The 27,995-nt window shown below is 38.5% G+C and overlaps 1 protein-coding gene across 12 annotated transcripts in view; it reads right to left on the reverse strand.

Moving 5' to 3' along the window:
- Window positions 1-308: 308 nt before the first annotated feature.
- CEP78 (centrosomal protein 78) overlaps window positions 309-27,995 on the reverse strand; it is a 51,672-nt gene continuing 23,985 nt past the window's right edge. For 5 of the 12 annotated variants that reach the window (XM_043547153.1, XM_043547154.1, XM_043547156.1 and 2 more), the window contains exons 8-16: window positions 27,878-27,942; window positions 24,864-24,969; window positions 22,036-22,168; window positions 19,102-19,147; window positions 17,093-17,239; window positions 9,192-9,269; window positions 6,628-6,794; window positions 4,201-4,354; window positions 309-2,785 (exon numbers count right to left, since the gene is read on the reverse strand). In XM_043547153.1, the coding sequence (XP_043403088.1) occupies window positions 2,264-2,785; window positions 4,201-4,354; window positions 6,628-6,794; window positions 9,192-9,269; window positions 17,093-17,239; window positions 19,102-19,147; window positions 22,036-22,168; window positions 24,864-24,969; window positions 27,878-27,942 (1,418 nt within the window). In that variant the 3' untranslated portion in view covers window positions 309-2,263. Of the gene's footprint in view, window positions 2,786-4,200; window positions 4,355-6,627; window positions 6,795-9,191; window positions 9,270-17,092; window positions 17,243-19,101; window positions 19,148-22,035; window positions 22,169-22,874; window positions 22,893-24,863; window positions 24,970-27,877; window positions 27,943-27,995 lie in introns of all 12 variants that reach the window. The other 7 variants (XM_043547150.1, XM_043547148.1, XM_043547149.1 and 4 more) reach the window with 5 other exon arrangements.

Here is a 27,995-nt window from a genome sequence, read left to right on the forward strand (position 1 = left end):
CTCGATCTCTCTTCATTACAACCATTATTCCTTTTTGTCAATAACTGAAGACAGAGTAATTAAAAATAATACTTTGGACACTTCACTTCTTTCAGTTAGCAGCCGTCTTGGTTCGCTCATATTCTCTCTTTAGGAGAGACATATTACAGATGGTTCTGGTTATAAAGCAGTTGCTGTTCATTATGTGTACAAGAGGTCCCCTGAAGGTGGAATAGCTAGATGATCTCAGAGGAGTCCATTCTAATATTCACAAGCCCACACTTTTTCCACTAGAAACCTCATGACAAAAGAACAAGGATGTTTTATTCTTTACAAACTTTATTTTAAAAATATTTACATTTATGTTTCTATTTAAAGTATTTTTCTGGATTCATCTCCCACAAATCGATCAAGAATATTAGGCAGAAATAATTCAAGAGGAAAGTCCAGAGAGAGAGGGAGAGAGAGATCAAGTAGACTTTTTTCAGTCCATTCAGTATCTGCAGAAGTTTATTTAAAATTTAAATAAATAAAATAAAAAAAGTGTTCATTTCAATATTATGCAGTTGATCTAAGCCTAGAACAAAATCATGAATTAGTAATTTTGTTTTATATGTTTCATACTCAGAGAAGGTACAGAGAAATTAGAAGTATAAGGTTAATTGCTACAGATAGTTTAAAACTAAAAAATGTTAAGGAAACCATTGCTTCAACAACATGCTACATATTTTTCATTAACTAGAAAGCTAGATATCATCCACAAGATACATAATGGGTTTTTCATTGAAAAATAAGGAATTTTCCTGGCTTACAGAGCAGTATCTTATTTCTCACCATTAGGAGAACAAGCTCATGATTTCTGCTGTGAAAGGAAAAAGTTTCATCCAGACTTCCATATTCATTCAATATTTTTCCATTTGTGTGGGATAAAACATTTTCCACTCGAAGCAGTTCCCCATATGATACGGTTGAACAATTTTGCTGGAAAACAGGTTCAATTTTGTTGTTCTTTTAAATTCAAGGAACTTCAGTCTCTAGGGATGCCAATCTTTCATAATCACTGACATTTCATATTTCTTCATTAAATGGACTGCCCGAACCAGAGTGCCTCAATGCTGTTCTGGAAGGTCCGCTAGGGAAAGGAGGTAGTTCTATGTTCCTAGGTATTTTTGTTACTCTCAGCAGCACCAAAATCTGATTTTTCAGGCTCTATGTTCGTTCTGTCATTGGCATCACTGCTAAGATTACCAATAAGAGGACATATTAGATACAATATGAATTTTTGTGATAAGGGCACTTGTCCACTAAGAACTGGACCAACACAATTAATTCATTTAAAAAGACCATTTAACAGCCATTTGATAGTAATGACTTCACTAGCTAGTCTTGAACCAGCAAGCAGGAAATGATCCCAATACTAAACCTCTTAGCCATTTCTATGAAGCCAAATCAAATTGGTTTCACTATTTCAGAATCACCATCATCTCAAACTAAATTTCAAATGGGACATGCTAGTGATTGAATGCAATCAATAACTGTCTCAATACAAAAAAACAGAATCTCCATACCTAATATAGGCTGATTAAATAGAGATACACTCCACTGTCTGAAAACAACAAAAATGCTTGAAATTTTCAATTGAGCCAGTAAGAGTTATGGCTTACATTCTATAATAAAAAAAGATGAAAACAAAATCACTTAAATAAAATTACTGTAATTTCAATTCACGTGTTACTGTCAAAGATATACAAAACCACTATCGTCTATAACTATGAAACAAGAACATACTTTAATAAACAATGTTGACTAGCAAGGGATTTAGACTCACCCTTGATTTTCCCAATAATAATGGGAACTATGCATAAACAATGAAGGGAGCATATACCCTACTGTCTTCGGCACCAATGGATATGTAATTACAACTAAACAATGGTTTTAAATATGATCAACTGAAAATGCAAATCATAATTAGTACTGTCTCATTTTATTTGTTTAAAACTTTATTATTTAATAAATCTATATTCATTTGTACTGCACAGAAAATCAAACCCCCTTCTGCATCACATCAGAGCCTTTCTAAACTCAGACAACATTGAAGGGTACCATTCTGAGGATGTATCATTTGGTTTTGCTAAAAACTGTGTAATGAGAAAAGATTACGGTTATATGAAACAGAAACAGTAAAGAGCGTGGAAAGTTTTCAAAACATACATTTCTCTCTCAAAAAAAAAACCTATGGACATTTTTTATTCTACACATGTGGAAAACTTTTTTTTGACTTATTTCACATGCTTTTCATGGAATGGATACTCTCCTGTATTTCAGAATCAAATCCTTCTGTGTCATTTCTAGAACGATCTGCTGTTTGGAGTTTACTTTGATCTCCTTGGGCTGCAACATTTGCCATTCCAGTTTCATTTGTTCTGTAGATGTGTTTTTGTGAGGAAAGGTTTTGGCTGTCTTCACTAGAAGTGGCACTGAATTTTTTGCTACCCTTACTTTTCAGATTTACATTGGAATCAGAGAATGAACACTGACTAATAGCTGATTGCTTCGAAGAATGTCCTTTTGTCTGTTCACTTAATTTGACGCTCTTCTCAGAGGATGATGGCCTGCTGTTTTTGGATGTTTCCTCTTCCTTTCTTTGATTATCCATTTGAGCTTCAGTTTCTCCCCATAAGTCTTGCTGCTGTTGAACAGTGACCTGAAATTCTTGTATTTCTCTGGGAATGGCACAGGTATTATTCACAAGAACCTGAGAATGGATGAGGCCAGGAAGAGAAAGTTTGATGTCTCCACAAACATTCTGAAGCAAAAGATTCAAAACAAAATCAAATTTCTTAATGAAGCTAGGAAGCCACTAATTTAATTTACTGTACTTTTACACAGTCATCTTTGTAAAATACATACGTAATGAAATTGGATGAGAGTACATTTTTAGAATATCCTTTACTTTTTACAGAAAGTTCAGTTTAGGAAGGGGTGGGGAGGGGAAGAGAAATAATGAGGCCTTCCTATAATGGGTTAAGTTTCAAAAAAGATTCAAACCAGATTTGAAATCAGTTGGAGACAGCATAGACAAGGCTCCAGAGGCCAGAACCACAACTAAATCAGTCACAATAACAGTTTTAGCAACAAGATCCTCATCTACAGTAACACTCCAACTAGTTTTAAAGCTCGTTCAGCTTAACTAATATTGAAACTGATTTGATTTAGTCAGAGAGTGTAGACCAGTCCTCATAATTCCAGTGTCCTGCAGCTGGTAGCATGCTTGTAAACCATTTGGAGTATTTTTAATGTGGATGTGAAGCGTGTTACAAGCACGTTAGAGGGTTACAATGATATTGTAGCATAGCAAATTTTCCTGGGGTAGACAAGGTTTTGGATACCCACTCATTTTTTAACCTGGCAGTTAAGATCCTCTGGAACACTCAAGCTAACAGCCCCCAGATCTGCACATCTTTAGAATGGGTGTTCTTACTGAAGGGCTCGACTCTGGAATTCACTTCCCTTTAGTCCAACAGACTCAAAAACGTTTGCTAACTTTCAGAACATGCTGCTAAGCTTTATCTTGTCAGCACCATATTACAAATTTATACTCGCCTGATGCTTAGGATTAATGGCAGGTTTAACATTTAATATAACCGTCCCGCCCATCAGGGCAAGAAATGTGAACTTTATACTGCTGAAAGGGGAAATTCCCAACTTTTCCATGGAACACGCAGCACTTGTTTCTAACATCAGATTTTAAAGTTGTAACACCTATATATAAAACTAATTTAGGTAATTTGTAGACATTTCTAAATTGTATTCATAGTAATTCTCTTCCCTTTCCAAAGCTTCTACAGCAGGAATCATGCTAGCTAAGAAAACCTGACTTTTAAGTATAAGAAATACAAAAAATACACCATTTAAAATGATTTTCTGTAAATAGTGACACATCCACAAAGGTGTGGTACTTGTACTGGTTTGGGATAACCTGCATTACTAATGGATGATTTTCACACTTCAGTAGTATGTCATACATTTATATTCACACAGATTTTAGACACACACACTTTTGCACATGCCCCCTCTACACGATATAGGAGATTCTGAGGCTCTAAGAAATGTTCATGTGTCCTTTACCAATGTATGAATATCACATACAGTGGGGCAATAACCAGGAAATAAAAGTATACTACCACAATTATTCTTCAGATTTTTCTCCCCGACACTTACTTTGCTATTCTGTGTTTGTTCCTGTCTTTCTTCCTCATAGGATTTCTCCTTTTGTATAATAGCAGGTTTGCTGACAGTAGAATTCATTTGGGGATGGCCCAACAAACCAAAATCAGATTGGTCTATCCCAGCTATTGTAGCAAGTTGCCCAAGTCTGTTAAAAAAAAATGTATGTAAAATGTGATCTTTCCGGAATGAGCAGTAGTTACCTGTACCAGAGGAACGAAGAGAGCTGTTGCAAAATAAATGTTTGAATTTTCCCTTTTAATTTTAGGCTTTTCTAAAGCCTGGGGAGTCCAAGGATAATTAAAAATTATGGCTACTGTAAGCTACAGGAGTTGCCCTCATGCTTTTGCACTACAACTAAGACAACTTCAACTGGGAAGCTAAGAAGCAGTAGAGATGGAAGGGTTGCTGGGAAAGGAAGGGTAGATGCTTGTATCTTATGGGTTACCTTTTCTGCCCACTACTACCAGAGAGGCAGATTGTGATATTATTCATTGTTAATAAAACTAAGTTTCCCTATTAATTCCGGTCCCAGTGAAATCAATGGGGCTATATATGCAGTCAGATAATATTTAATGTGAGCAAGAAAATCACACAGTTTGGCCTAGAGAGAAGAAAACCTTACAGTTTTTGTCAAGCAGATCAACTGACAGGATTACAACACACATCTTGTGGTTCTAGAATACAAAATAGTGACCTGAGAGGAAAAAATTCAAATGACCAACAAAAATCCCTGTTAACATTGACTAAGTATACAAGACAGGATAAAAATTAATTTAAAGACATGAAAAAACAGTCATTCTTGAACATTTTTTTCTAAGGAAAATTTTTTATTTCAAAGGTCTTTCTGACTTAAGGAGTCTCATTCCCAAAGAACTCATACTAAGAATAATTCACTTGTCTCAGATTAATCCTACTCTTAAATGACAGAAACGACACACACATCAAAGGAACATGCAATACAAGCACACACACGAAAAACAATAGTGAGGAAAAAAAGTACCATTAATTTAACTTATTCACTGCTATCCCTTCCAAAGTGTTTACAAGCTGATCCACCACTTCTGCACTGATGGAAAGCAGCAAGTAGTAGGAAATTTCCCTCATCAATGGGGAGTACAAAAATTTCCAACTAAGACTGACCCCATGAAGTACATCCCTCGGCCTACACAGCCTCCCGCAGCCCCCATTGGCCTGGAACGGCAAACTGTGGCCAGTGGGAGCTGCGATCGGCCAAACCTGTGGATGCTGCAGGTAAACAAACCATCATGGCCCATGAGAGGATTTCCCTGATGGGCCGCGTGCCAAAGATTGCCAATCCCTGGTCTAGGGGATCTATGGACAGTCCCTTCTTAACTGGAGAGTTCACATGTCTGAAGTGATATCTGCACAGGAAGAAAAAAGTTCTTCAATCTTTCTCCAAGTGCAATGTGTTCATGAGGTAATAGACATATTTTCTGGAGTAGAAGCCATTTGGAAATCTACCTCTATCACTGCTGAATCAGGGATTGTGTGATAGAAAGAGCTGTGTGAGTGGAACTTACAAAAGCCATATTTGCTCATAAGACATGGGAAAATGATCGAAAGCCACTAATTAGTCAACTTTTAATTAGTCAACTAGCCTACAAAATTCATTGGAGATTTTTGGATTGAGATTTTCCTGTGTTTATTTCTTCATCTCAGACAAGACCACTAAAGAGCCAATCTTAAGGTCCAAAAATATAACTTGTTCGTTTAATTCTGCCATAGCTTTTGTGTGGCCACGCTTTTCTTTTTTGATTTAGACCTGTAAGTGTATACCTTTTAAGGGTGGAGAGGAAAGCCTCCAGGCCATGCTCTCCATTCCAGGGTTGTCATGGCAAAGTCATACTGTATTTTCTGAGACAAGACAAAAGCCAATGGGGGAGAGGAACTGTTCTTGGAAAGACAGTAGAAGGTTCAACAAAACAAACTCAGACTGCCGCCTCTAATCAGAGTCTGAGACCAGAGGTCCCATGTGCAGTCAGACAGGGAACTCCCCTCTCAGCATTAGGATTTCTGAGAGCCATATTTCCAGAGCTGCTGGGAATTGGAGGCGACTCCAGTAAAGAATGCTTGGAAAGAAGGAGAAGAAACTTCCTTCTCTTAAGAAAAAGAAAAAGAGGAGGGAGTTGGAGATCCTAAAAGTCTATCCTAGAGACAAGTAAGTAAACTTGATTTCGTTTAGCTTGGGTGAAATGAGGAAAAAAAAATTGGAGAGGGGGAAGTTTATTTTCTATTTATTCCTGATAGTGCATGCCTCCCCTCCAGGTGTCTAGGTGACCCATAAGATCCTCCTAGATACCTGAAGGGTAGGCAGGCCCTATCAGGAGGAAGAGGGGGCAGGAAAAGGGGGAAGATTTAATAGAAAAAGGTAAAATACTCAGATTTACAATAACCTACCCAGCATCTTTAAGAAGGTCTAAAAAAGCATGAAACTTTTGGAAAGAGGTCTCAATGCTGCCCAGAACACCTTCATCTTCCAGAATCATGTTGGTTACTGACTGTGCATGAAGAACCTCAGACAGAGAGAAGTTTAGATTCCTTAACCGGGCATTTTCAACTTCCAGCTACAAAAAAGGGTGAGAAAAAAATAAGTATCACTTAATGTTATCACTGAGGATGATATAAGCCTTGAAAAAGGAAGTAAGGCATTTCAAACTGTGCTCTTTTAGGTGAAAAAAGTGTTCCGTGAAACTCTTTAAACAACCAAGTGTAATCATTATCCACAAAGAGACACCTCTTAGCAAAGGTTAGTACTCTCTTTATATTTAGTGTTACAAGTGTCTAAAGCAGATCTCAAATTGGGCGAGTACAGTGGCACTTTCGCCAGCTGCCTTTTTGTGACCGAGAATGTTCGCTTTCATTGAAGGAAAAAAAGCAAGTCTGCAGTGTAGCACTGTCCTCCTGTATTTGGAATAGCTTTGAAAGCTGTGAACTGCCCCTCATACTTCTTAGTAAGGTCTTACTTCAGATGCACATTGAAGATGATTAGAATGTGAACTCTAAGGCTATGCCTACACTAGGGACCTTACAAGAAGCATAGCTGTACTGATGCAGCTGCACGGCAGTAAGATCTCTCATGCAGCCACTCTACGCCAACAGGAGAGAACTCTACCCTCGACATAATTAAACCATCCCCAAAGAGCAGTGGTAGCTATGTCAGCGGGAGAAGCTCTCCTAACAACATAGCACTGTGCATGCTACCATTTATGCTGGCGAAACTATGTCACTCGAGGGGTGTTTTATTCACACCCCTAAGCGACATAAGCTTTGCCAATGTAATTGGTAGTGTAGACATGGCCTAAATATTTCATTGTTCATGAAAGCATGCAAGTAAGGAGAGGGGTTTACAGATCTGCACAATCTACTGCGGGTGGTGTTTGAAAGAGTACCATGACTTATCTTTTTCCTCCCCAAACAAGGAACTTAACAGAGTAGAGCATCTGATCCCCATTAAGGGAGAGTCAAGCCAAAAAAGCCCAGCAAGACATCTAAGCGCCCCACCAATGAGAAGCCAAGCCCTAGGAGCTCAGCAGTGCCCACAGATATTATTCCAAACCTACTGAGGGACAGCCAAGCTCAAGCTGTCCAATGGCGCCTAGAGTGTACACACAATTATATTTTGGACATCTGCATCCTGTACTGGGAGTGATGCCTCATGGCAACTCACATGGATTGAGCTTGGAAGAGTACTGCCACATTTAAACCCCAACATTTAACACCAATCTAAACTCTATATAAGAACCCAAATCCACGCATATATTCTGTTTCTTTGAAGCTGAGTTTTGTTTAAAGGAATCCTATTTACTTCTTACTCTCTAGCCAAGAGACTCTTACTAGTAACTCCACAGAGAAATAGTTAATTGATTGCCTATTATAAATCACAAGCAATCAAAGACTGTTCACTTTTTGCTAAGAGTGATTAATCGAAGTAGCCTGGATGCTAGACACTGAAAGCACACTGAAACAGCAGCTGGGCTAAAACTGGAGTTCAAGACTCTGAAATAGGACCAGCAGTAAGAGACCAAGAGGGCAAACACACATGACTAAATACAAATGTCACCATTTCTCTCAAGCTGGTAAATGACACACATTACTTTGACCTTAGTTATTCACACCTTTTCTTATCTGGTACCACAGCAATGCAATATACCTGGGCATGAAGCCTGCAGTATTTAGGAAACTAACTAGTACAGAATGCTGCAGTGTGTCTCTCAGCAATACAGGCTACTGTGAAGACATCAAACCTGTCCTCTGTTCCACATTGGCTTCCCACAGAATACAAAATCAAGTTCAAGGTGTTTGTCCCCATCTTCAAGGTGCTCCAGGATATCTAAAAGATCACCTAAAACTCCATGATAAAGACCATGGTCAACAATTATGCTCCTATGCCACAATGGAACTCATTATAATAAGGGTGAAGCTCATGTGTCTGGAAGATATAACATCCTCAGAAGCCAATCCAAGTCTGTGGAATGAACTCCCTCAGGAGCTAAAGACCATCATAAACCTCACCACCTTCAATGCCAAGTGAAATATGCATTTCTTTGACCTTGCCTTCTCTAGCATATAGCAGCATGTATATTAAAAAACAACATTCTACCAAAAAAGTCACTCCCTTGTATGCACTTCTCCTCCTGCGGAGATGGTGAGAGAACAAACACGTGATGGACGTTAGTCATGTCACTTAGTACACAACTGGAAAGTGTTTAGATATACCAGGCTCATCAATGTACGAAGAGCCTCTATGGAAAATAATGGAACTCATCATTTTTAAGCAATTCAAACCCCAGATTTTTTTAAAAAATTAGTTCACATAATTTGGCTTGACCATTATATAATATATTAATGCACACCTAATTGTCATTGATAGTTACTCCAAACTAAACATTTAGGTAATACAACGTATGCAGCTATAAAAGCAAATGTGAACTGATATTTAATATTAAACAAACAATAACTACCTCCATTATCCGTTCATCGGCCTTTACTCTTGCCCTTCTTTCTTCCTTTAATTTTAAAAGACATTCTTCCAGCTCTGTCTGTCAGAAAGTAGAATATTATCTTTAAAGTATCAGACACACCTATATACTCTATAAATATATTTGTGTTCTCATTGGATGTACATTTTCAATATGGATATGATATAGTTGACTGCAAGAACATCATTTCTGGTTTATTAATATGTAATTTTGAGGCAGTGGGGAGATTTGATGGTGAACAAAGGAGAGGGAAGTACTTTTTGTTTTTTAATAAAATGACATCATTTACATTAAAATAAAAAAGTTTAAATGTGAATAAAATGTTTACTTTAAAACTTTAAATGTTATTGCCAACATTTTTCAATAGTTTTGTGTCTCCAACTTTAAATGCAGGGATCGCTTCTGTTTTTCTTTTTGTCTGTCTTGTTTTAAAGATAAATAAGTCTAGCTGGTCAAATCTCAGAGTGGGGTTAGAAAAAGTAAAATGCATTTTTACTTGATAGCTACATTTATGCTTTTGGTAGGTATTTATCATCCAGGATTGTGAATGTTTACAGGAATATGAAGATTTCAAAGTTATAGGTGTTACCCTCCAATACTAGATCTCCCTTCAACTGGTTACTTAATTGGATTAAAGAGGTTATTTATTTTAATACTTTTATTTTTCAGGACCCCAAGCCCTCTGTTAGGGTTAATAAACCATATTTATTATTATTATAAAGCAAGAAAATAAAGATCTCAATCAAAATGAAAGAATTCAGATAAAGAAAGCAAGACTAAACTGGAATATGACATTTTGGATTATACTCCTGTTTAAAACCATGCTCCAAGACCACCAGCGTAGGAGAGATTCTTGAATACTGATCAGTGAAGATGGAAATCTGCACAGGCTAAAAGGAAAGTAGAGCAGAGTTGTAGCAAAGATGTATACGACGAGGGCTGGAGAAGCTATTGGCTGCCTCTCCTGAAGTGACAGGTCACACATGGAGCTTATTCTGTCAGGACTGGCCAACACTGCTATTAGAAGCACTTAGAAACAGAGATTCTTCCATCCATTATCCCATTTAAGGTACTATAACTAATGTGGTCTTGCGGCACCAAAGAAAAAAAAACAAACCAACAGTTACTTGTCCTTATAACTGTGATTCTCCCACATGATTACATGCATGGATCCAAAATGTAGGTATTGTGCACAGCCTCTGAACTTTTTGGATAGTAATGTCTTTTGGTGCTACATTTACCACCACTCAAGTTCACATTAGTGAACAGATACCCAACTGGCATTCAGTTCCTTCCTCTAATATCAATAATCTATTGTAAGACGCCAAAATAGTGGGTAAGAAGGGAAGTTAGCGCACACTGATGCAATCAAATTCCCATCAGTGTCCAAGACAGAAGGAATATTAAAAGCGATACTCCTGTGGAACCTTAAAAAAAAGGTCAGCTCTTTTAGGAGGTGTGAGGAATGGATCTAGGGGTAAGCAAGAGGTCTATTGCAAGTTCTAGAACACACTTAGTTAAAAAAAGGTGCTGACGGAATTACTCAGTAATAAGTTACAAACAACTCCAAGTCCGGGACTTCAGCTAGGCTTCTCAAGAGTTTCTGGAAAGTCTTGCAATCCTGGGTTAGGGAGGCTGGTGGTTCAAGTGACAGGATCATTCACAGACTAAAAATATGAGAATGGGCCTTCTACAGCCTCATCTTCCTCCAGGTATTCAGAGCCAGAGGCGAGTTTATGCAAGGACAGCTATTGATATGTAGAAAGCCTCACAGAAACTGATCTTAGAGACATATCTAGCTGGATACAGACTTCTTCCTTCACAAGTGCTAAAGGTACTTATCTATGTCAGAGTTTGTGCCATCACAAAGGGGACTTGGTCTTCGCTATCACAAATCAAGAAAAAGGGGGACTTGTGGGGGTGGGGGGGAGAATTCAGAGATGCTCAGGAAAACATTCCAGTAATGCCAAAACTGATTTCTTTTTGCCAATGTGTAACTCTACATTAAAAATACCCTAAGAGCATAAAAAAAAACCCTCAAAGATTTTTCTGAGGGAACAGACAGCAGATGTTACTGCATTCCTGCTTCTTGCCTACATCAGAAGAAATTGCGTATCAGTTGAGGCTGCATCTCCTTCTACATTGTCTGATGGGTAAGTGAGGACAACAACAAGATATGCAGATTGTGTGCAAAAGAGACACTGGTATTCAGAAAGTTCCATATTTGCATGCTGAGGTGCATACATCACCTCATCCTGGAATCCAGGCAGGCAGTGTTTGAAGAACAACTTTGGAGTCAGCCATAGATTTTATGGATCTGACCAATTCTCAAAGTGCTCTTTGCAACATCATTTAAGTTTTTCTCTAATGTTACCAAGCAATTCTCTTGTTTTTAGGGATTTAAAATAGCAATATACTTTTGCACTGGGAACAAACTTGGTTCAGCATTCAAAGGGTGGCAAAGTTTATTTATTTTAATGTTTGCTGTTTTGGCTAAGTCACTACATTTCTTCCCAGGGCAAAAGTTTATAGCACAGTTAAACCCTTGAAAATAGAGGCTTGTAAAAATAAATAAAAATAAAATAAAATCAAAGGATAAACTTTAAAATGGTACTGCAAACAGCCCTACAGTAATTCTTTATGTCGAACAATTTCATTTGCATAGGCACTGACTCTGAGGCTGGAGCTACAGATGCTAGCTTTCCAATGTGCTGTGGGGTGCTCACTGCTCAACCCTCTGCTCTGCCCCAGGTCCTGCCACCACTCCACCCCTTCCCCCAAGCCTGCCATGCCCTCGCTCCTCTCCCCTCCCCACCAGAGCCTCCTGTACACTGCGAAACAGCTGACTGCGGCAGGTGGGAGGCGTTGGGAGAGGGGGAGGCACTGATTGGTGGGGCTGCAAGTAGGACGGAGGCACTAGGAGCTGGAGTGGGATAACGGATGTGGGGCTGCTGACATATTACTGTGGCTCTTTGGCAATGTTCATTGGTAAATTCTGGCTCCTTCTCAGGCTCAGGTTGGCCACCCCTCTATTACATTATGTAATTCTTTAACAAGGCTCTGCCAGTTTAACATACCACATGTAACAGATTTCTTAATTATCATTATTACATACTTGCCCATCAAAAGTACATTAGGTCTTATACATTTGCCCAATAATGCAAACACTACTGGCACACGGCTTACTACTGTTAACAGTTCCAAAAAATCAGCTTCAGTAGGATTTACTGAAGGTGGTAGGCACTACCACTGAGAGTAAGTGTTTGCAGGATCAGGCCCTTAATTAGGAACTTGCAAATAAATGTCTGCACTGTAGAGAGGAAAAAATAGTTTCTGGTGAATCTCCTCCTAAGTATTATTAAAGCCAAAATTTCAAGTGTAGTTGACTTATTTGCACCCATTTGTCATGTTAAAACAGGTGCATGTGCCAGGTTTGTTGTGCAGCCTTGCTACTCACTTTTGAAATGTGTCGTTTAGTTAGTTTACCCTCTTCTGCAATCCTTATGCAGAAAATCGTTTACTGAAATTTGTCAAGGGGAGTTATATCTCCAGACAGTTTCTGACTTGCGTAAAGTGAAGCACAGAGAGAAGACTGTCACAAGAGCCTTACAGAATTCCATGGATACTACAGGGATAGGTTTAAGGAAGAAACAAAATCAGTCCTTAACTCCTTTGCAGTTATGGTTTCACATTAGATCGCTAATACTAGATAAATTAACAGACAGATTAGCCTTTAAAAACTAAAAGGAAAAAAACAGGCTAACCCTTTTCACATATTATATAAACACCTGCAGTGCTTATGTAAAGTTAGAGATTGCACTACATGGAGGGTGAAGTCCACCATTTAAATCACTATTTACAATGGTATAATCCTTAGGGCTTTCCACTCTGCATAAGAGCCAATTCAAGCACTTCTGATTCCCTCTAGTGGAGGGAAGGAGTATATCAGTTCCTATTTTTATTTACAGGTTTCAGAGTAACAGCCGTGTTAGTCTGTATTCGCAAAAAGAAAAGGAGTACTTGTGGCACCTTAGAGACTAACCAATTTATTTGAGCATAAGCTTTTGTGAGCTACAGCATGCGATGAAGTGAGCTGTAGCTCACGAAAGCTTATGCTCAAATAAATTGGTTAGTCTCTAAGGTGCCACAAGTACTCCTTTTATTTTTATTTAGATTTGAAAGACACTGGCGTTTTCATTTAAAATTTCAGAATCGCTTTATCTTGTTTTAAAAATGAACTACACTAACTATTATTATATTGAATATAAGAATTAAAAAGAGACTGTAAGCTGCCATTATGGCAAGAAGCATAGGACAAAAGGAAGCAATAAATTTAAATGCCACATTATGTCATCCTTTTCACTTTCAATAGTACTCTGACTCTTGAATAGTCGCATTGAAATAAACCAACTACCCACTGCACCAGGAACTACTTACTCAATGTGACAGGTATCAGAATCTGGCCCACAGTTAATAGGAAGGGCAGGACACTGTGAAGGCATTTTTCAGATATGTTTCAAAATGCACTGAAATTTGTTCACTCTCCAAGAGAAGCTTAGTTCTAAATATAAAAAAATACCTACTCCCCATATCCTCCATCCCCTTCCCAGGCTAGGATTTTTCAAGTAAGACATGTAGTAGGTTCTCCCTTTGCAAGAGAACCTATTTTGAAGTACAGTCAGTCATTCTGCTGTCTCCTCCATATCCCAATAGTTCTCTATGTTCAGAAAGAGCATAGATCTGCCACTAAGCTAAATAAGTTAATATTTTATTTATTTTGATTACATAAAAGACAATCTATGTCCTTGGATAAATCTTTAAGAACCTAATCAGTACAATCAGATACAATGAGTGATAGCTCAAATGGAGTGATCTGAAGCTAAAACCACTGCAAGTGTGTGGTTTAAAACTATGTTAACTTGGTGGCAAGGTATCTTTTGCAAACTAGATTCTCAACAGCTAGCATTTCAGTGTCTAAGTTATTCTACCTGAGGGGGAGTGTTTTATAGTAATACAACTATATTACCATATCAGTATTACTGAACCATTAAAACAAACCCCTTATTTTCCTTCTCTTCCACACATCATTATAACACACTCTGTATGAAGATGTTTGTAGCAGCTGTCAGGGAGTCTTGCTGTCACTCTTCATTTTGCTATAGATAGCAAGCAAAGGAATTGGGAAGAATAACGAGGAAATGAAAAAGATGTTACTATAAAGCTCGACTGCAAATGGAGCTTTAAAGTAACTCTAATTTCAATTTACTTTTTAAAATATTTTTGTACAAGGTACATTAAAGTATTTTAATTAAAAAAAAACTATGTTAAAAATACATTTACTCCCTCTATGAATTTTTAAGAAAACTGAAATAACCACCTCATTATTGCTCTTATAGATTCGTACATCAGGAAACATTTTACAAATACATTAGAAGCAAGAGGAAGACAGAGGACAAGGCAGGCTCATTCCTCAAACGAGAAGGGAAAGACAGTACCAGAAAACACAGCAATGGCTGAAGTGTTAAATGCCATTTTTGTTTCATTTTCACCAAAAAGGTTAGCAGTGATCAGACAACTAACAGTGAGTACCAGTGTAAATGGGGTAGGATCTGAAGCTAAATTAGGGAAAAAAACAAATTAAGAATTACTTAAAGTGTCTTCAAGTCAGTAGGACCTGACAAAATACAGCCTAGAATACTTAAGAACTGGCTGAAGAGATCACTAAGCCATGAGTGATTATCTGTGAGAACTCGTGAAGGACAGGAGAGATCCCAGAAGACTCAAAAATTGCAATATAGTATCTATCTATCTATAGAAAGGGGGCACTAAGGAAAACCCAGGGAGTTATAGACCAGTCAGCTTAACTTCAGTATCCCAAATATAACAGAGCAAAAAAATCAAACAATGAATTTGTAAGCATCTAGAAGGTAATAAAGTGATAAGTAACAGACAACATGGATTTGTCATGAACAAATCACATCAACCCAATCTAATATCCTTCTTTGACAGGGTGGGGAAAAGCAGTAGATGTAATAGTATCAAAAGCCTTACTAAAGTCTAGATATGTCTCACATGACTTTCTCATAAACAAACTAGGGAAATACAGCCTAGATCAGGGGCGGGCGAACTTTTTGGCCTGAGGGCCGCATCAGGTTTCCGAAATTGTATGAAGGGCCAGTTAGGGGAGGCTGTGCCTCCCCAAACAGCTAGGCATGGCTCAACCCCCATCCGACTCCCCACCCCGCTTCTCGTCCCCTGAGACTCCTTCCCCATCCAACCCCACCTGTTCCCTGTCCCCTGACAGCCCCCCCCAGGACCCCTGCCCCACCCCACCCCCCACAACTCCCTGTCCCCTGACAGCCCCCGGAACTCCCGCCCCGACCGCCCCCCGTTGCCCCATCCAACCCCTCCTCTCATTCCTGACTGCCTCCCCCCCGGGACCCCTGCCCCATCCAACCACCCTGTTCCCTGCCCTCTGACCATCCTTGCCCCCTATCCACACCCTAGACCCGACCACCACCCTGAACTCTCCTGCCCTCTATCCAACCCCCCTACTCCCTGCCCCCTTACCACGCTGCCTGGAACACTGGTGCCTGGCGGCGCTACAGCCACACCACTCAGAGCGCCAGGACAGGCAGCCGCGCCGCCCAGCTGGAGCGAGCCGCGCCACCGCGCAAGACAGAGCGCCCGGTCAGGCTGCGGCTCTGTAGCTGTGCTGCCCGAGAGGAGCTCGCCGCCCAGAGCATTGCGCTAGCGGCGCAGTGACCTGAGGCTGCGGGGGAGAGGGAACAGCAGGGTAGAGGGGCCGGGGGATAGTCTCCCGGGCCAGGAGCTCGGGCCAGGCAGGAGGCGCCCGTGGGCCACAGTTTGCCCACCTCTGGCCTAGACAAACCTATGATAAGGCAGATGTGCAACTGGTTGGAAAAATGTACTCGGAGAGTAATCAATGATTCACAGTCAGTCAATCTGGAAGGGTATGTCAGGTGGGGTCCTGCAGGGATCTGTCCTGCATCCCGTTCTCTTCAATGTCTTCATAAATTATTTGGATAATGGCATAGAAAGTACACTTATAAACTTTACAGAAGATACCAAGCTGGGAGGGATTGCAGGCACTTTGGAGGACAAGATTAAAATTTAAAATGATCTTGACGAACTAGAAAAATGGTCTGAATTAGATAGGAATTTGATATGGACAAATGCAAAGTATTCCACTTTGGAAGGCATAATCAATTGCAAAAACACAAAATGGGAAATGATTGCTTAGGAAGGAGTACTGCAGAAAACAATTTGGAGCTTACAGTGGCTCACAAACTAAATATGCGTAATACTGTCGCAAAAAAATAAAATAAAAACATCATTCTAGCATATTATTTAGCATGAAAAATGTCAGCAAGACACGAAAAGTAGTTCTTCCACTCTACTCAGCACTGATAAGGTACTGTGTCCAGTACTGGTCACCACACTTCCAGAAAGAAATGGACAAACTGAAGGAAGTCCAGAGGAGAGCAACAAAAATGATTAGAGGTCTAGAAAACATGACCCCTTAGGAAACCCTGAAAAAACTGGGTTTGTTTAGTCTGGAGAAGAGAAGACTGATGCGGGACAGAATAACAGTCTTCAAGCATGTAAAAGGTTGTTGTAAAGAGAAGGGTGACAAACTGTTCTCCTTAACCACTGAAGACAGGAGTTGTGCTTAAAATACCCTGTTGAATTGAGGCATATATGCCATATGTTATAACAGAAGAATGCAAATATTCAGATTTCCCTTTGAGTGATTATTTACCCATTTAAACCTAATTCTAAAACCCCATTTTTCTGGAAAAATAGAAGCTCTATACACTTAGCTTTTGAAAAATCTGAAGAATTAAATTATTTCTTCTTACCCTTAATTGTTGATATCGTCTTACATTAGTTTTAACTGGGGATTTTGTCAAATCAGAATCATGCATAATGTCCTCTAAAGCCCCTTCTGTTTCTTCAGTTTCAGATGTAGAAGCACTTTCCACCGTCACTTTCACAGGAATGCCTGTCTGCTTATATGAAATAAGTGAACATACGAGCATTATTAAACAATGCTTAACAAGGAAATAAGTCATGTAATATTAGTGAACACTTCCGATTAGAAGCTGTCATCCACCCAGTTCTGTCTTCTGAATCAGTTGCAACATGTTCATTTTAAATAGTTCCACACAATCTAGAAATAAGTGTGCATGTGGAAAGAGAATGATAAATCCTTTGAAAAGAAATTCCTATGCCAAAATGGGGCAGAGTATCACCTGTCAGAGTATCACCTGTCAGACGCTTTTACTTTATTTGTAGCCTCTCTTTATACTCGACCTGAAACATTTTATTCAACCAGGAAGAGTATTTTTTAAGCACCAGAAACTAGTAAAATATTAATTGTTTCATTATCATAACAATGGGCACAGAGGTAAATGTTGTGCCTGGATGGTAAATTTTTGTTACAATTATGCCAGGGTTCTTCATGTTTGTATGTAAGCACATCTCCACAGAACATACAGTGCAGTGGTTGTGAGTGACAACACATTTAGCCTCACTGCCTCAGGAAGATCAAAAACAACAGTTTGACAGTTATTTTGAAACACTGCAGTGTCAGTAGTGTGTAAGACACCTAATAGTACAAATAAAAACATGGGGAAGGATTCTCCCCTCAGTCCCTGAATTCTGCTGTAACAGTGCATAGGGGCCATAAAAGCCCCTTAGCAGACCAAGGGAGAATTCCCCCTACACAGGTAATACATAAGATAAATCCTAACCACTGTCTTACCCAGAGATCTCTTAAGTTCTGTTATGACAGATGGGAGCCTGACTGCCTGCAGGCAGGAGAGGCAGAGTTATAGCACACAGTGCTTCAGTAATTCTGCACAGCTCTGGGTTGCAAAGATGCTCAGAGGTACCCCAGGCAAGGTCATAACTTAGAGCAGCTCCTTGAAATACTAAAGTTATGCTGGAAGCTGCTTTAATTCCTGATCAGCTCAGATTCCAGTTGAGAGCAAAAGTGACGTTATTCCATTAAAATCCCACCTAAATATGAGAATGGCAAATTTTGCTGTAACTGTCAGGGTTCTCTGCCCCCTACAGACAATTTTTTTAAATTACCATCAAAAAGATGGTCATGCTTTCAGTAACAGATGAAATGATGTCAACCTCAAAGCAGGTGATCAGTGCCAGTGATTTCATTAGTATTCTTCCCTCAGTATCTTCTATAAAACAATTAACCGAACTCAATATTTCAATTTTTTTAAGCTAAATTTTAAAACAACAACAAAAAACAACAACTGAGGCCTGTCTACATGAGAACACTGTACTGATTTAGTGAAATCAATGTAATCCTCTCATATGGACATTTATTTCAGTTTAAGTCAGTATGGAATTAGTCTTTACAAAGGCTTGAGAGGGGGATAAGATATGCTGTAGTATGGAGTTTTCGAACCACAAACATCCTTGATAATAAAAAATGCAAAGCCATGCCATCTTAATTATCTTCTTCTTAGTTATGTTGGAGTCTTACAAGTATAGATTTGCTTAATTTAAAAAACAAACTCAGAAAATAGTATTAAAACCACTTATTTGACAATAAAAAAAAAAACCTGACACAAAGGAAGAAAATAAAACCTCAAGTATTGCTTAAAAAAAAAATTCTTCCCAAATGTTCCCCAAAGTGTGACCATGAAGTGTTTTCACATAAACAGTTTCCATGCTTCCAGGAACCATTTAAGCCATAAAAAACACTCTCCACTTCTGTTTTGTCAGCTTGTGGTTTTGTACTGGAAGCTCTCTGGGTACAAAAGGATTTTTTTTATTTGTTCAGCATATTATCTACAGTACTGCAACACGCGCCTACCTAGTGATATGTAGCTGATAATCATACCTGAAACTTCAGTGGTAACTCCTGGGTACCATCCACTGGGAATCCCCTACAATGATATGTTTAAATCAGGGTGGGTTTTTTGAGAAAAATATTGTAATTTTGTCAACACTGCAATTTCAAGGTATAATTTTGATTAAAGGTCTTGATCCTACAAATACACATTGCTAAGATATTCAAAAGAAATAAAAGTTAAAACACGGTATAAAAATACTTTACAGGATTCTTTGAACAAACTCATTAAAATATCATTCTGTACAACAAAGTAGCTCTACTTTCTAATCAAGATTTAGGCCACGCTTTCAAAATTAAGTGCCTAAAGTTAAGCTCCTAAGTCCATATTTAGATACCTAAATAAGCAGCCTAATGTGACACCATTGCAGCTGCCTTTGGAGTTTATAAGATATGTTGGGTGCTTGACAGTTTTGAAAATCAGGTCTCATTTAAATGATTAAATATGTATTCAGGAACATAACTTTAGGCATCCAGTTCTGCCTATCTTGGCCTCTAATTTTATAAATTATTTGTAACTACATGTACAGTTTCATTGTGCGTTTCCTTGGCCAAACCTGCTCATGCAGGAACTACGTAAAAATGGTGTTGTGGATTCCAATGTCTCAATGCTTGCAAGATCAAAATTATTGCTTAAAAGAAAAAAAAAGAAGAACTATTTTCACTTGTAAACTAAAAGTTAGACCTGCACCTAGGCTCATAATGGTAAGCTGCATCCTTTCCTTCTTGTGCATCACCACCAGCAAGAAAGGCTGTAGCAAACCAGATTTTTCCTTCGGTTACACCTGTGCATTCCTAGTGCCTTCAAAATTATGCTCTCAGTATTTTTAAGTCCTTATAAAGTCCACCTACTGCCCTGGTATCTGAGCACCTTAATAAAAACCAAACAAACAAACAACCCAGAAATAGCAACAATTACTCTTTCTTCCTTCCCAATCTCTAGCAGAAACATCCTGATTATAATATTTTGAAGGGGGACTATGTTTGTGGATGTGCAAAAAAACTTGAGGGAAAGTCAGTCAAAGAAATAAGTTTTGTATTTAATTCTGAAAGCGGTAAGGTCTATGGTCCGTCTCATTCCTCACAGGAGGGAGTGCCTCAAACTAGATCCAGCTTCTGTGAAAGTTCTGTCCCCTGCATTCACAGGCTTCCACCTAACAAACAACTATAAACCAGTGAAATAATTTCACCAACAAACTCAGAAGAAAAAGAAATAACAATATTAATGTCTCTTTAAATATTTGGGAAGCACTCAAAGATTATGGTGATGGGAGCCATGTCAACTGATAATTTCATTGTGCTAGAGGAATACTGATACCTTGGGAGGTCATGGTCAGAAATGAGGTGGTATCACAGGTAGGTAGGGCCAATCCCATTGAGGGATTTTAGTATCATGAGAGAAACCCTGAACTGTATTCTATATTCAATGGGGAGCTAATGCAGAAAGCAGAGTCCCAAACTAATGTGTTTACAGCAACCACTGCTATTATGTTTGTACCAGCTGGAGTTTTTCAATGTTTGTGGCTTCACTCTTAGACACAAGATGCAAAAGAAGTCATGAATGCATAGATCACTGTGGCCTGGTCTGTGCCCTCTGAAACACTTGTGCAGACCAACTGTCTTCACTAGGTTAGCTCAGGTGTAACCAAAGCTGTTTTTAGTATGTTGCACAATAGGCCTAAAAACTAGGCAGCAAGGCATCCCTCATGCTGATTGATGTAGCCAAGCCACATTAAATTATGCGGCATCATTCATGAGCATCCAATTAAATTTTCAAGTTATGATTAAGTGAACACACCAAAATGAATATGCTAGGGTAGTGGAAGTTAACATTTATTCTGCTATTGTCTGGAGTCAGTTTTGTCACCCAAGGTGGGGTGGGGGTGGAGGAGGGTCAGGAAACTCCTGTAAGGCTTAGGAGCTATGCATGGCCATTACCTCCTCCTGCTAGCCCCTTCTAACCTGAGAAGAATTTTGGCCCATTTCACTATTTGTGTCCCCAACTCTATCATTCCTCTGACCACAAACAACACAGTCTCCCATTCTGAGGAGCTGCTCAATTCCGCTAACGTAGAGTGGATTACAAACTTCTGCATACCTTACCCTGCCTGGATGATGAGGTTCAACAAAGATCCTCCATCACCCAGATCCAGTGGTCAATTTCTTGCACCTTTACTGCTGTCTCAATTGTGGAAGATTTCCCACTCTTTCTTTTTAAAGGTCACAGAAAGTGAGCAGATGTGGGAAATTCAATTAACTCCACATTAGGTGAAAAACACAGCAAATAAAAAGACAGACAGGTAAATAAGCCAGGTAGGAAAGTAGTAAAGAAAGTGGCTGTTTTGTGAATCTGTGTGGCAAAAGCAGACTGATGGAGAAACATGACAAAGAGATAAATTATACGTTTATTTGTATGGTTGCATAAACTGATTAGAACTTAGTAAACAATTATCTTGATGATGTACAAGAAGGAATAGTACCCTGCTCAGCCTCTCTCAGTTGTGTTAGCACAGCAGAGCTAAAAGGAGTAACAAGCATTAAAAAGTGTTGTCACTAATGCTAGGTGATATGACTCAACAAAAGGAATGGATCAGCTGAATTAGGGGGGAGGGATAGCTCAGTGGTTTGAGCATTGGCCTGCTAAACTCAGGGTTGTGAGCTGAATCCTTGAGGGGGCCATTTAGGGATCTGGGGCAAAAGTAAGGGATGGTACTTGGTCCTGCTGTGAAGGCAGGGGACTGGACTCGATGATCTTTCAAGGTCCCTTCCAGTTTTATGAGATACTATAACTCCATATTTAAAAAAAAAAAAGTTTCCCACCCCTGCTTACAGTATGACCTTTGTAAACCACATCCACTTATTCTACCGTAATCCAAGATAGAATCTGCATGTTGTATTTTCTTCCTCATGCTCTCAATACTTCACCTGCACCTCTTTGCACGCGCTGCAGTACGCCAAGGTAGGAAACCATATGCACCTGGTGGTAATGGTTTTGGTGAATAGCTATCTTTATCAGATGGACTCTTTCCAGGGTGTGTGGACTTTTTAGATGCTAATCCTGTATCGTAAAGCAGGAATACGGAGAGAAGAGAGAGTTCATTACAGTTACAACATGGGGAGACAGCTAGAGTTAAGGTTGCTTTGACATTTCCATTTTAAGGATCCTCTTTCAGCTGCTCATAACTTTCTCAAACATACACCTTTCCAGCTGAAATTTTTCAGAGTGAGTTTCTGACTAAGAATGAATTTTTCGTTTTTGAATGCTTGAGTGAAAATAGTTCAGGTATTCTTCAGTACCAAGAAAGTGAGAATATATCCTTATATCCAATTAGCCCAGAGGCTGATTTAGCTTACAGTATGGACTGCACCACATTCCTGACTGTATAGCTAAGTGCCCACCCCACCTTTGGTCTTCCATCAGTTAGAACCAGCAACACTCGAAATGCTCATGAAGTTTATATCATTTACCTCAGTGAAATGTCTGAAAATGGAAATACATTATTTTACTTTGAGTTATATTTCTCTGGAGGACATTCCATAATCCTGCTAATCTGGTGGGAGTGTAAAAAGACATGATTGATGTTGATGGGATTTAAAATTCCTGGTCACAGTTTAGCAAGTAACTAGGATTAAGGAGGGGTTAAAAAAAAAAAAAAAAAAAAACTTAGCAGCAGCAGGAATTTGTCTCCCCATCCTCACAACCGCCTCAATTTCAAGCCCTTTGAAATCTACTGATTCTGCACAGCTTGACTTATTATGCTTACCTCTGTGTCTCCAAATCACTGAAGCAAAGATTAAAACAAGAGAAACAGCCAAAGAAATGCAATTAAATAGGATTTTAGTAACCTTTTAAAAAAATATTTAGACTATCATGTGTTGCATTCATTAGCCCATGTTTAGGAGATATATATTCAAAATAAGAACATTTTGACTAATTTATTCAAATTAGCAGGTTTACTTGCAGTAAAGAAGCGACAGGACTGCCATTCACACATAGAGCCAGATTCATCCTATCTTATGCTGGCAGTGGAGAGTCTGCTATGGAAAGCCTGAGACATGAAAAAATAGACAACTATCTGCTGCCAAGCCTCCAAGAGCCATAGCAGTTCAAAGAGTGCGTAAAGTATGGCAAAGTCATCCTAGGAGGGAAGGAAAGGGTCTTGCTGATACAGCACACATCATTCAGATGTGCTTATTTTGCTTTTCTACTGACTGTGTGTTAATTGATGTGAAATGGGATCAGCAGAAGTAGGAATCTGATTCAGGTAGCAATGAGAAAATCTGGAGAACTTTTATATTTTAGGAAATACATAGAACACTGGGCAAATTTTAGCTATTCTAAAACACATTTTCAGGGTTGGGGTTTTTGGTTTTTTTGAAGTGTTTATTCTACTTCGTTTTAGATTGGAATTCAGTTGTTGACTCCTAATCTTCAAATTTTCACCTGATTTTCCATAAAGTGTTCTTGTCTGGCCATGTGGGATCACTGCTTATGCTGCTCCCAAATTACTGGATCTTTTGCTTTTGTATCTTTGATCGCTTCTCAGTTCATTCTGCATGAACCTAAGTACACAGTCTATTGAAAAATATTGCTACCTCTCAAACAGAAAAGGAACTCAAAGAATGTTACTAATTCTACCAAGCACCAGGAAAAAGGGGAAGAAAAGAATAAGGCCTGGTCTAGACACAGTTTTTGTACCAATAAAAATATTTTGATTAGGGTGTCAAATTTTACGGAAATAATTATACCAATAGAACCCCTCATATGGGCACAATTATACTGGTAGAACAGTACCTTCCTGTAAAGGAAGAGAAATAAATTATACTGATAAAAAAAACTTTACACAGTTAAAACTGCATTCACACTAGGGGGTTTGTACTACTTTGACTATACCAGCAAAGGTAAAGCATTACAAACTTTTGTGTTTAGACAAACCCTAAATGCAGTCTGGTCTCTTATGCCTCAACAGGAAGGAAGCAGTGAAATTTGACGAGAGGGGCTGAAACTATTCAATTCAGTTTTTCCAAACTAAAAGAGGGGAAACTCTACAGCTGAGAAAAAAGAAAAGAAGGACTTGTGGCACCTTAGAGACTTTCGTGAGCTACAGTTCACTTCATCAGATGCATTCAGTGGAACTCACCAAAGCTTATGCTCAAATAAATTTGTTAGTCTCTAAGGTGCCACAGGTCTTCCTTTCCTTTTTGCAGATACAGACTAACACGGCTGCTACTCTGAAACCTGTCTACAGCTGAGGTTTTCCTACCTCTGTTCTAATAGGGAAAGTACTATTAGCTATGTCTAATGTCATCAACATAAAAGGTATCCCAGTTAATGACTAGAGTGATGATCAACATAAGAACAGAACAAAAGAGATCAGCAGCTAGTATTTTTAATCTGTGGGATGGCTAGGGGCTAATTGTTGGTTTAAGAATGTAGTTTCAATGGTTATTTCATAACCAAAAGCACTACATCTAATTTTCCTCCCACCTGCTGTTGTTCTTCACAAAAAAATTCTATTTATTTTTCTCTCACTATTGAGATCAACAACATGTATAGTAAAATCATCATACAGAGATGAAGTGTTTGTATAAAGTAAATGAAAACTGTGTCATTACAATTTGTATTTGCCATCCTCTTGGGACCAATTTCACTGCCTTCTTTCTAGACAGATGGGGTCATGTAGAAAGCAAGAACTGACAAGCTTAGAAATAACTTTTGATTTCTTTCAAAGAGAAAGGGAAGGCAGTCTTACCAATACGAATAGTAGCTTTTCCTTTCCGACCACTTCCTAGGACAATAGTTCTTTTTTTTGATTTAGGTTTGAGAATATCCTTTGAAGGAGATGTCAGCCACTTGTACTAGAACATTAAATAAAAACAAAAAACACAAAACCCCCAAAATGTTAACTTCATTTTAGTAATTGATATTTCCGGAGGTACTGGCTTTGGAGTTTCATAGCTAATATGCTAAAGATTACTTTTCTATATTGAATATTTTATTTAATAAACTTAACTTATGTAGCGTTGTTAACAAATTTGAGTTTTCAATAAACAGGAATGAGTTAAAAATCTTCAAGATTTTTAGAGGGTGTGATCACTTCTTATAAGAAAATAATGTCCAACTTAATTGGATATAAACATCGTACTATCTGCAGGCAAATGTTCCCAGAACACCTCTGAAGCACCCCCATCCAACTTTTCTTCCTCTGTGCAATAGTTCTCCTTTTATAGTAAGAAAAACAGAACATGCCCTGTAAAAAGGAAAAAACTGGTACTTGCTTTCCATGCTCCCCTACAGAGCTGACTCGTTGGAATGTCTGGCTCAAGCCAAAGTTCTCCAGAGTAATAAAGACTTTCTAGTAAGATATTATATTACAAATAAAATACAGCTTTTTTTAAAACAGCATCAAGTTTTGTTTTGTTTTGTTTTTCCAGTGCTTGCAGTGATAGGGCATGCCAATAGGGCACACTTATCACAAGAATTCACACTAAAATTGAAGTGTATTGAGATCAAAGGAAATGCTGTGCTTTGAATTTACTGTTTTCCTTCAAGGTGACATTGTGCTGCTCTAGATGATTCTCAAAAAGGACTGGGTCTGACCAGTATTTTTCTAGCTTTATATTCCAAGTATCTATTCCAGTGTTTTGTTTGCTTTTTGAAGTATATGCCTCCATGTAATGGCCCTTGGAAGACACTGGCTCCAAAAAGCTTGGCATCAATACAACAGCATTTGTCACATCAGAAAATCCTACACCCCCAACGCATGAAATTATTAAGAGCATTCTGGTAGGATTTTATGATTCTCTCTATTAGTGTGGTGATGATCAGAAAAGAATGTTAATGTAAAAGCAGCTTTATCTTTCTTAGCTGATCTGCCTTCCTTGTATTTAGAGTCAGATTTACATACTTTATGGACAAAAATAAGGTTTTTACTACTTTTTACAGCAGAGCCAACAATTATGGGGAAGTTAACTGGATTCTAATCTGGCTCATAAGACAACAGAAAGATTCTGCAAGTGAAGCTTAATAAATTAACCACAAAATATAAGCAAGAGTGAACACAGCTGGACTTTCAGAGTCCAGGTTGAATTTGCAGGTCTGACAGTTGGGCTAATTGCCATTTACAGTTGTTCTTCGAGAGTCACGTCTGCATTTTCACACTTGTATTCACATTTGTGGGATACACTATCTCTGGCATTGAGATGTGGAACTGCTTTGAAAAGCTGTGTCCTTTGGGAGATGCTTCATATAAAGGTGTGCAATCCCCAACTGTCTCAGTTCCTTCTCCCTAACCGCAGAGACCTGATGTTATATAGAACTATGAGACAGAAGAGAAGGTAGGCAGAAAGAGCAAATACACAGACGTAACTCTTGAAGAACAACAGTCACCGGTAAGTAATCTCCCTTTCTTCTTCAAGGTCTTTGCGTCTTCCCACTTGTGGGAGACTAACATATAGTGAGGTCCACCAGAAGGACAGTGAGCTAGGAGTTTAGTTAAATATGGATTGTAGCGTAAGTCTCCTAAACTAAGCCCTGGAGCACAATGTTAAATCCAATTTATTTGAGCATGAGCTTTCGTGAGCTACAGCTCACTTCATCACAAAAGCTCATGCTCAAATAAATTGGTTAGTCTCTAAGGTGCCACAAGTACTCCTTTTCTTTTTGCGAATACAGACTAACACGGCTGTTACTCTGAAACCTGTTAAATCCAATTATAAGTTAAATCCAAGATAAGCACAATGCTGCTGTGCTTATCTTCATTAAGGGAACTTGCCTAATGCAATTATGCTACATTGGCTCTCAGGGAGTATGTATTTTATAGTAGAGTGTACTGGTTTCCCACGTGAGATGTAATAATGTTTCATACATCTCCTAATCCAGTGAGAGCCTCTAGTTCCCTCACATCTCCCCAAATGCTACAAATAACTTATTGGGGATTTTATAAAAGGTTTGGTATTTTCCAAGTAAGAGCAGAACACCCTATTTACACTTGCGGTCGGGAGACAAGATTCCCATAGGTGGGAATGGGGTCTGGAGAAGAATACAGGGAGAGAAATACATTGTGCTAGGTACCAATCTGAGAGCACCTTAGGCATGAAGCTGGGATGGGGGTCTCATAATGACTTTGACCTGGTGTACCACAGTACAAGATGGTGTGGCCATCAAAGCAGAGGACTGTTCCAAAGGGTACTAGTGAGATAAAAAGATCTTCAATAACTGTACACAGGGGGCACAATGGACATGTGCAATCACTCAAAGAAGAATTTAATTCACGGATTTTAAAAAAAACTATCATATATTTTAGGTTAGGTGTTATTTTCCAAACCTAGGGAATTAGGAACACAAAGAACAGCTTTACTGAGACATTAAGGTTGACCAATTAAAGACCACTAAACATCAGAGCTTACAGAAGACACAGAACTTCCAACAGCATTTTTAACTTGATTATGTTGTACATTTGCACTGTTTTCTATTTCTATTTTTTTTGTTAAGTAACTAATTCCTGTTTTATTAGTTTATATTTTGTGTATTTTACAACATACAGGATGTTCAAAGTGGCATAGTTAATGCTGCTGCTGGTGCTTTAACTTTTGCATTTTCTAAACTTTGGTGATTTTAACTGCAACCTGAACATTGTTTTTATTTAATATTAAATAAAAACAGTTATACTAATCTGTACAGAATCACATGGTGTCATAATATCATGGTTTGTTTTAAATCCAAATATAGATAAACAGAAGTCATTCCAGAATGCCTGAAACATACCTCTGAACTGGCACTGTTTCCATTCATGAGAACTCTTTCAATAAGTTTTTTCATCAAAGTGTGATCTAGAGTGAAACAAAAATAAACTCATTTAATTAATTTCAATATTAGATTATTT

The sequence above is a fragment of the Chelonia mydas genome, chromosome 5 (assembly GCF_015237465.2).
Source record: "Chelonia mydas isolate rCheMyd1 chromosome 5, rCheMyd1.pri.v2, whole genome shotgun sequence".
NCBI lineage: Eukaryota > Metazoa > Chordata > Testudines > Cheloniidae > Chelonia > Chelonia mydas.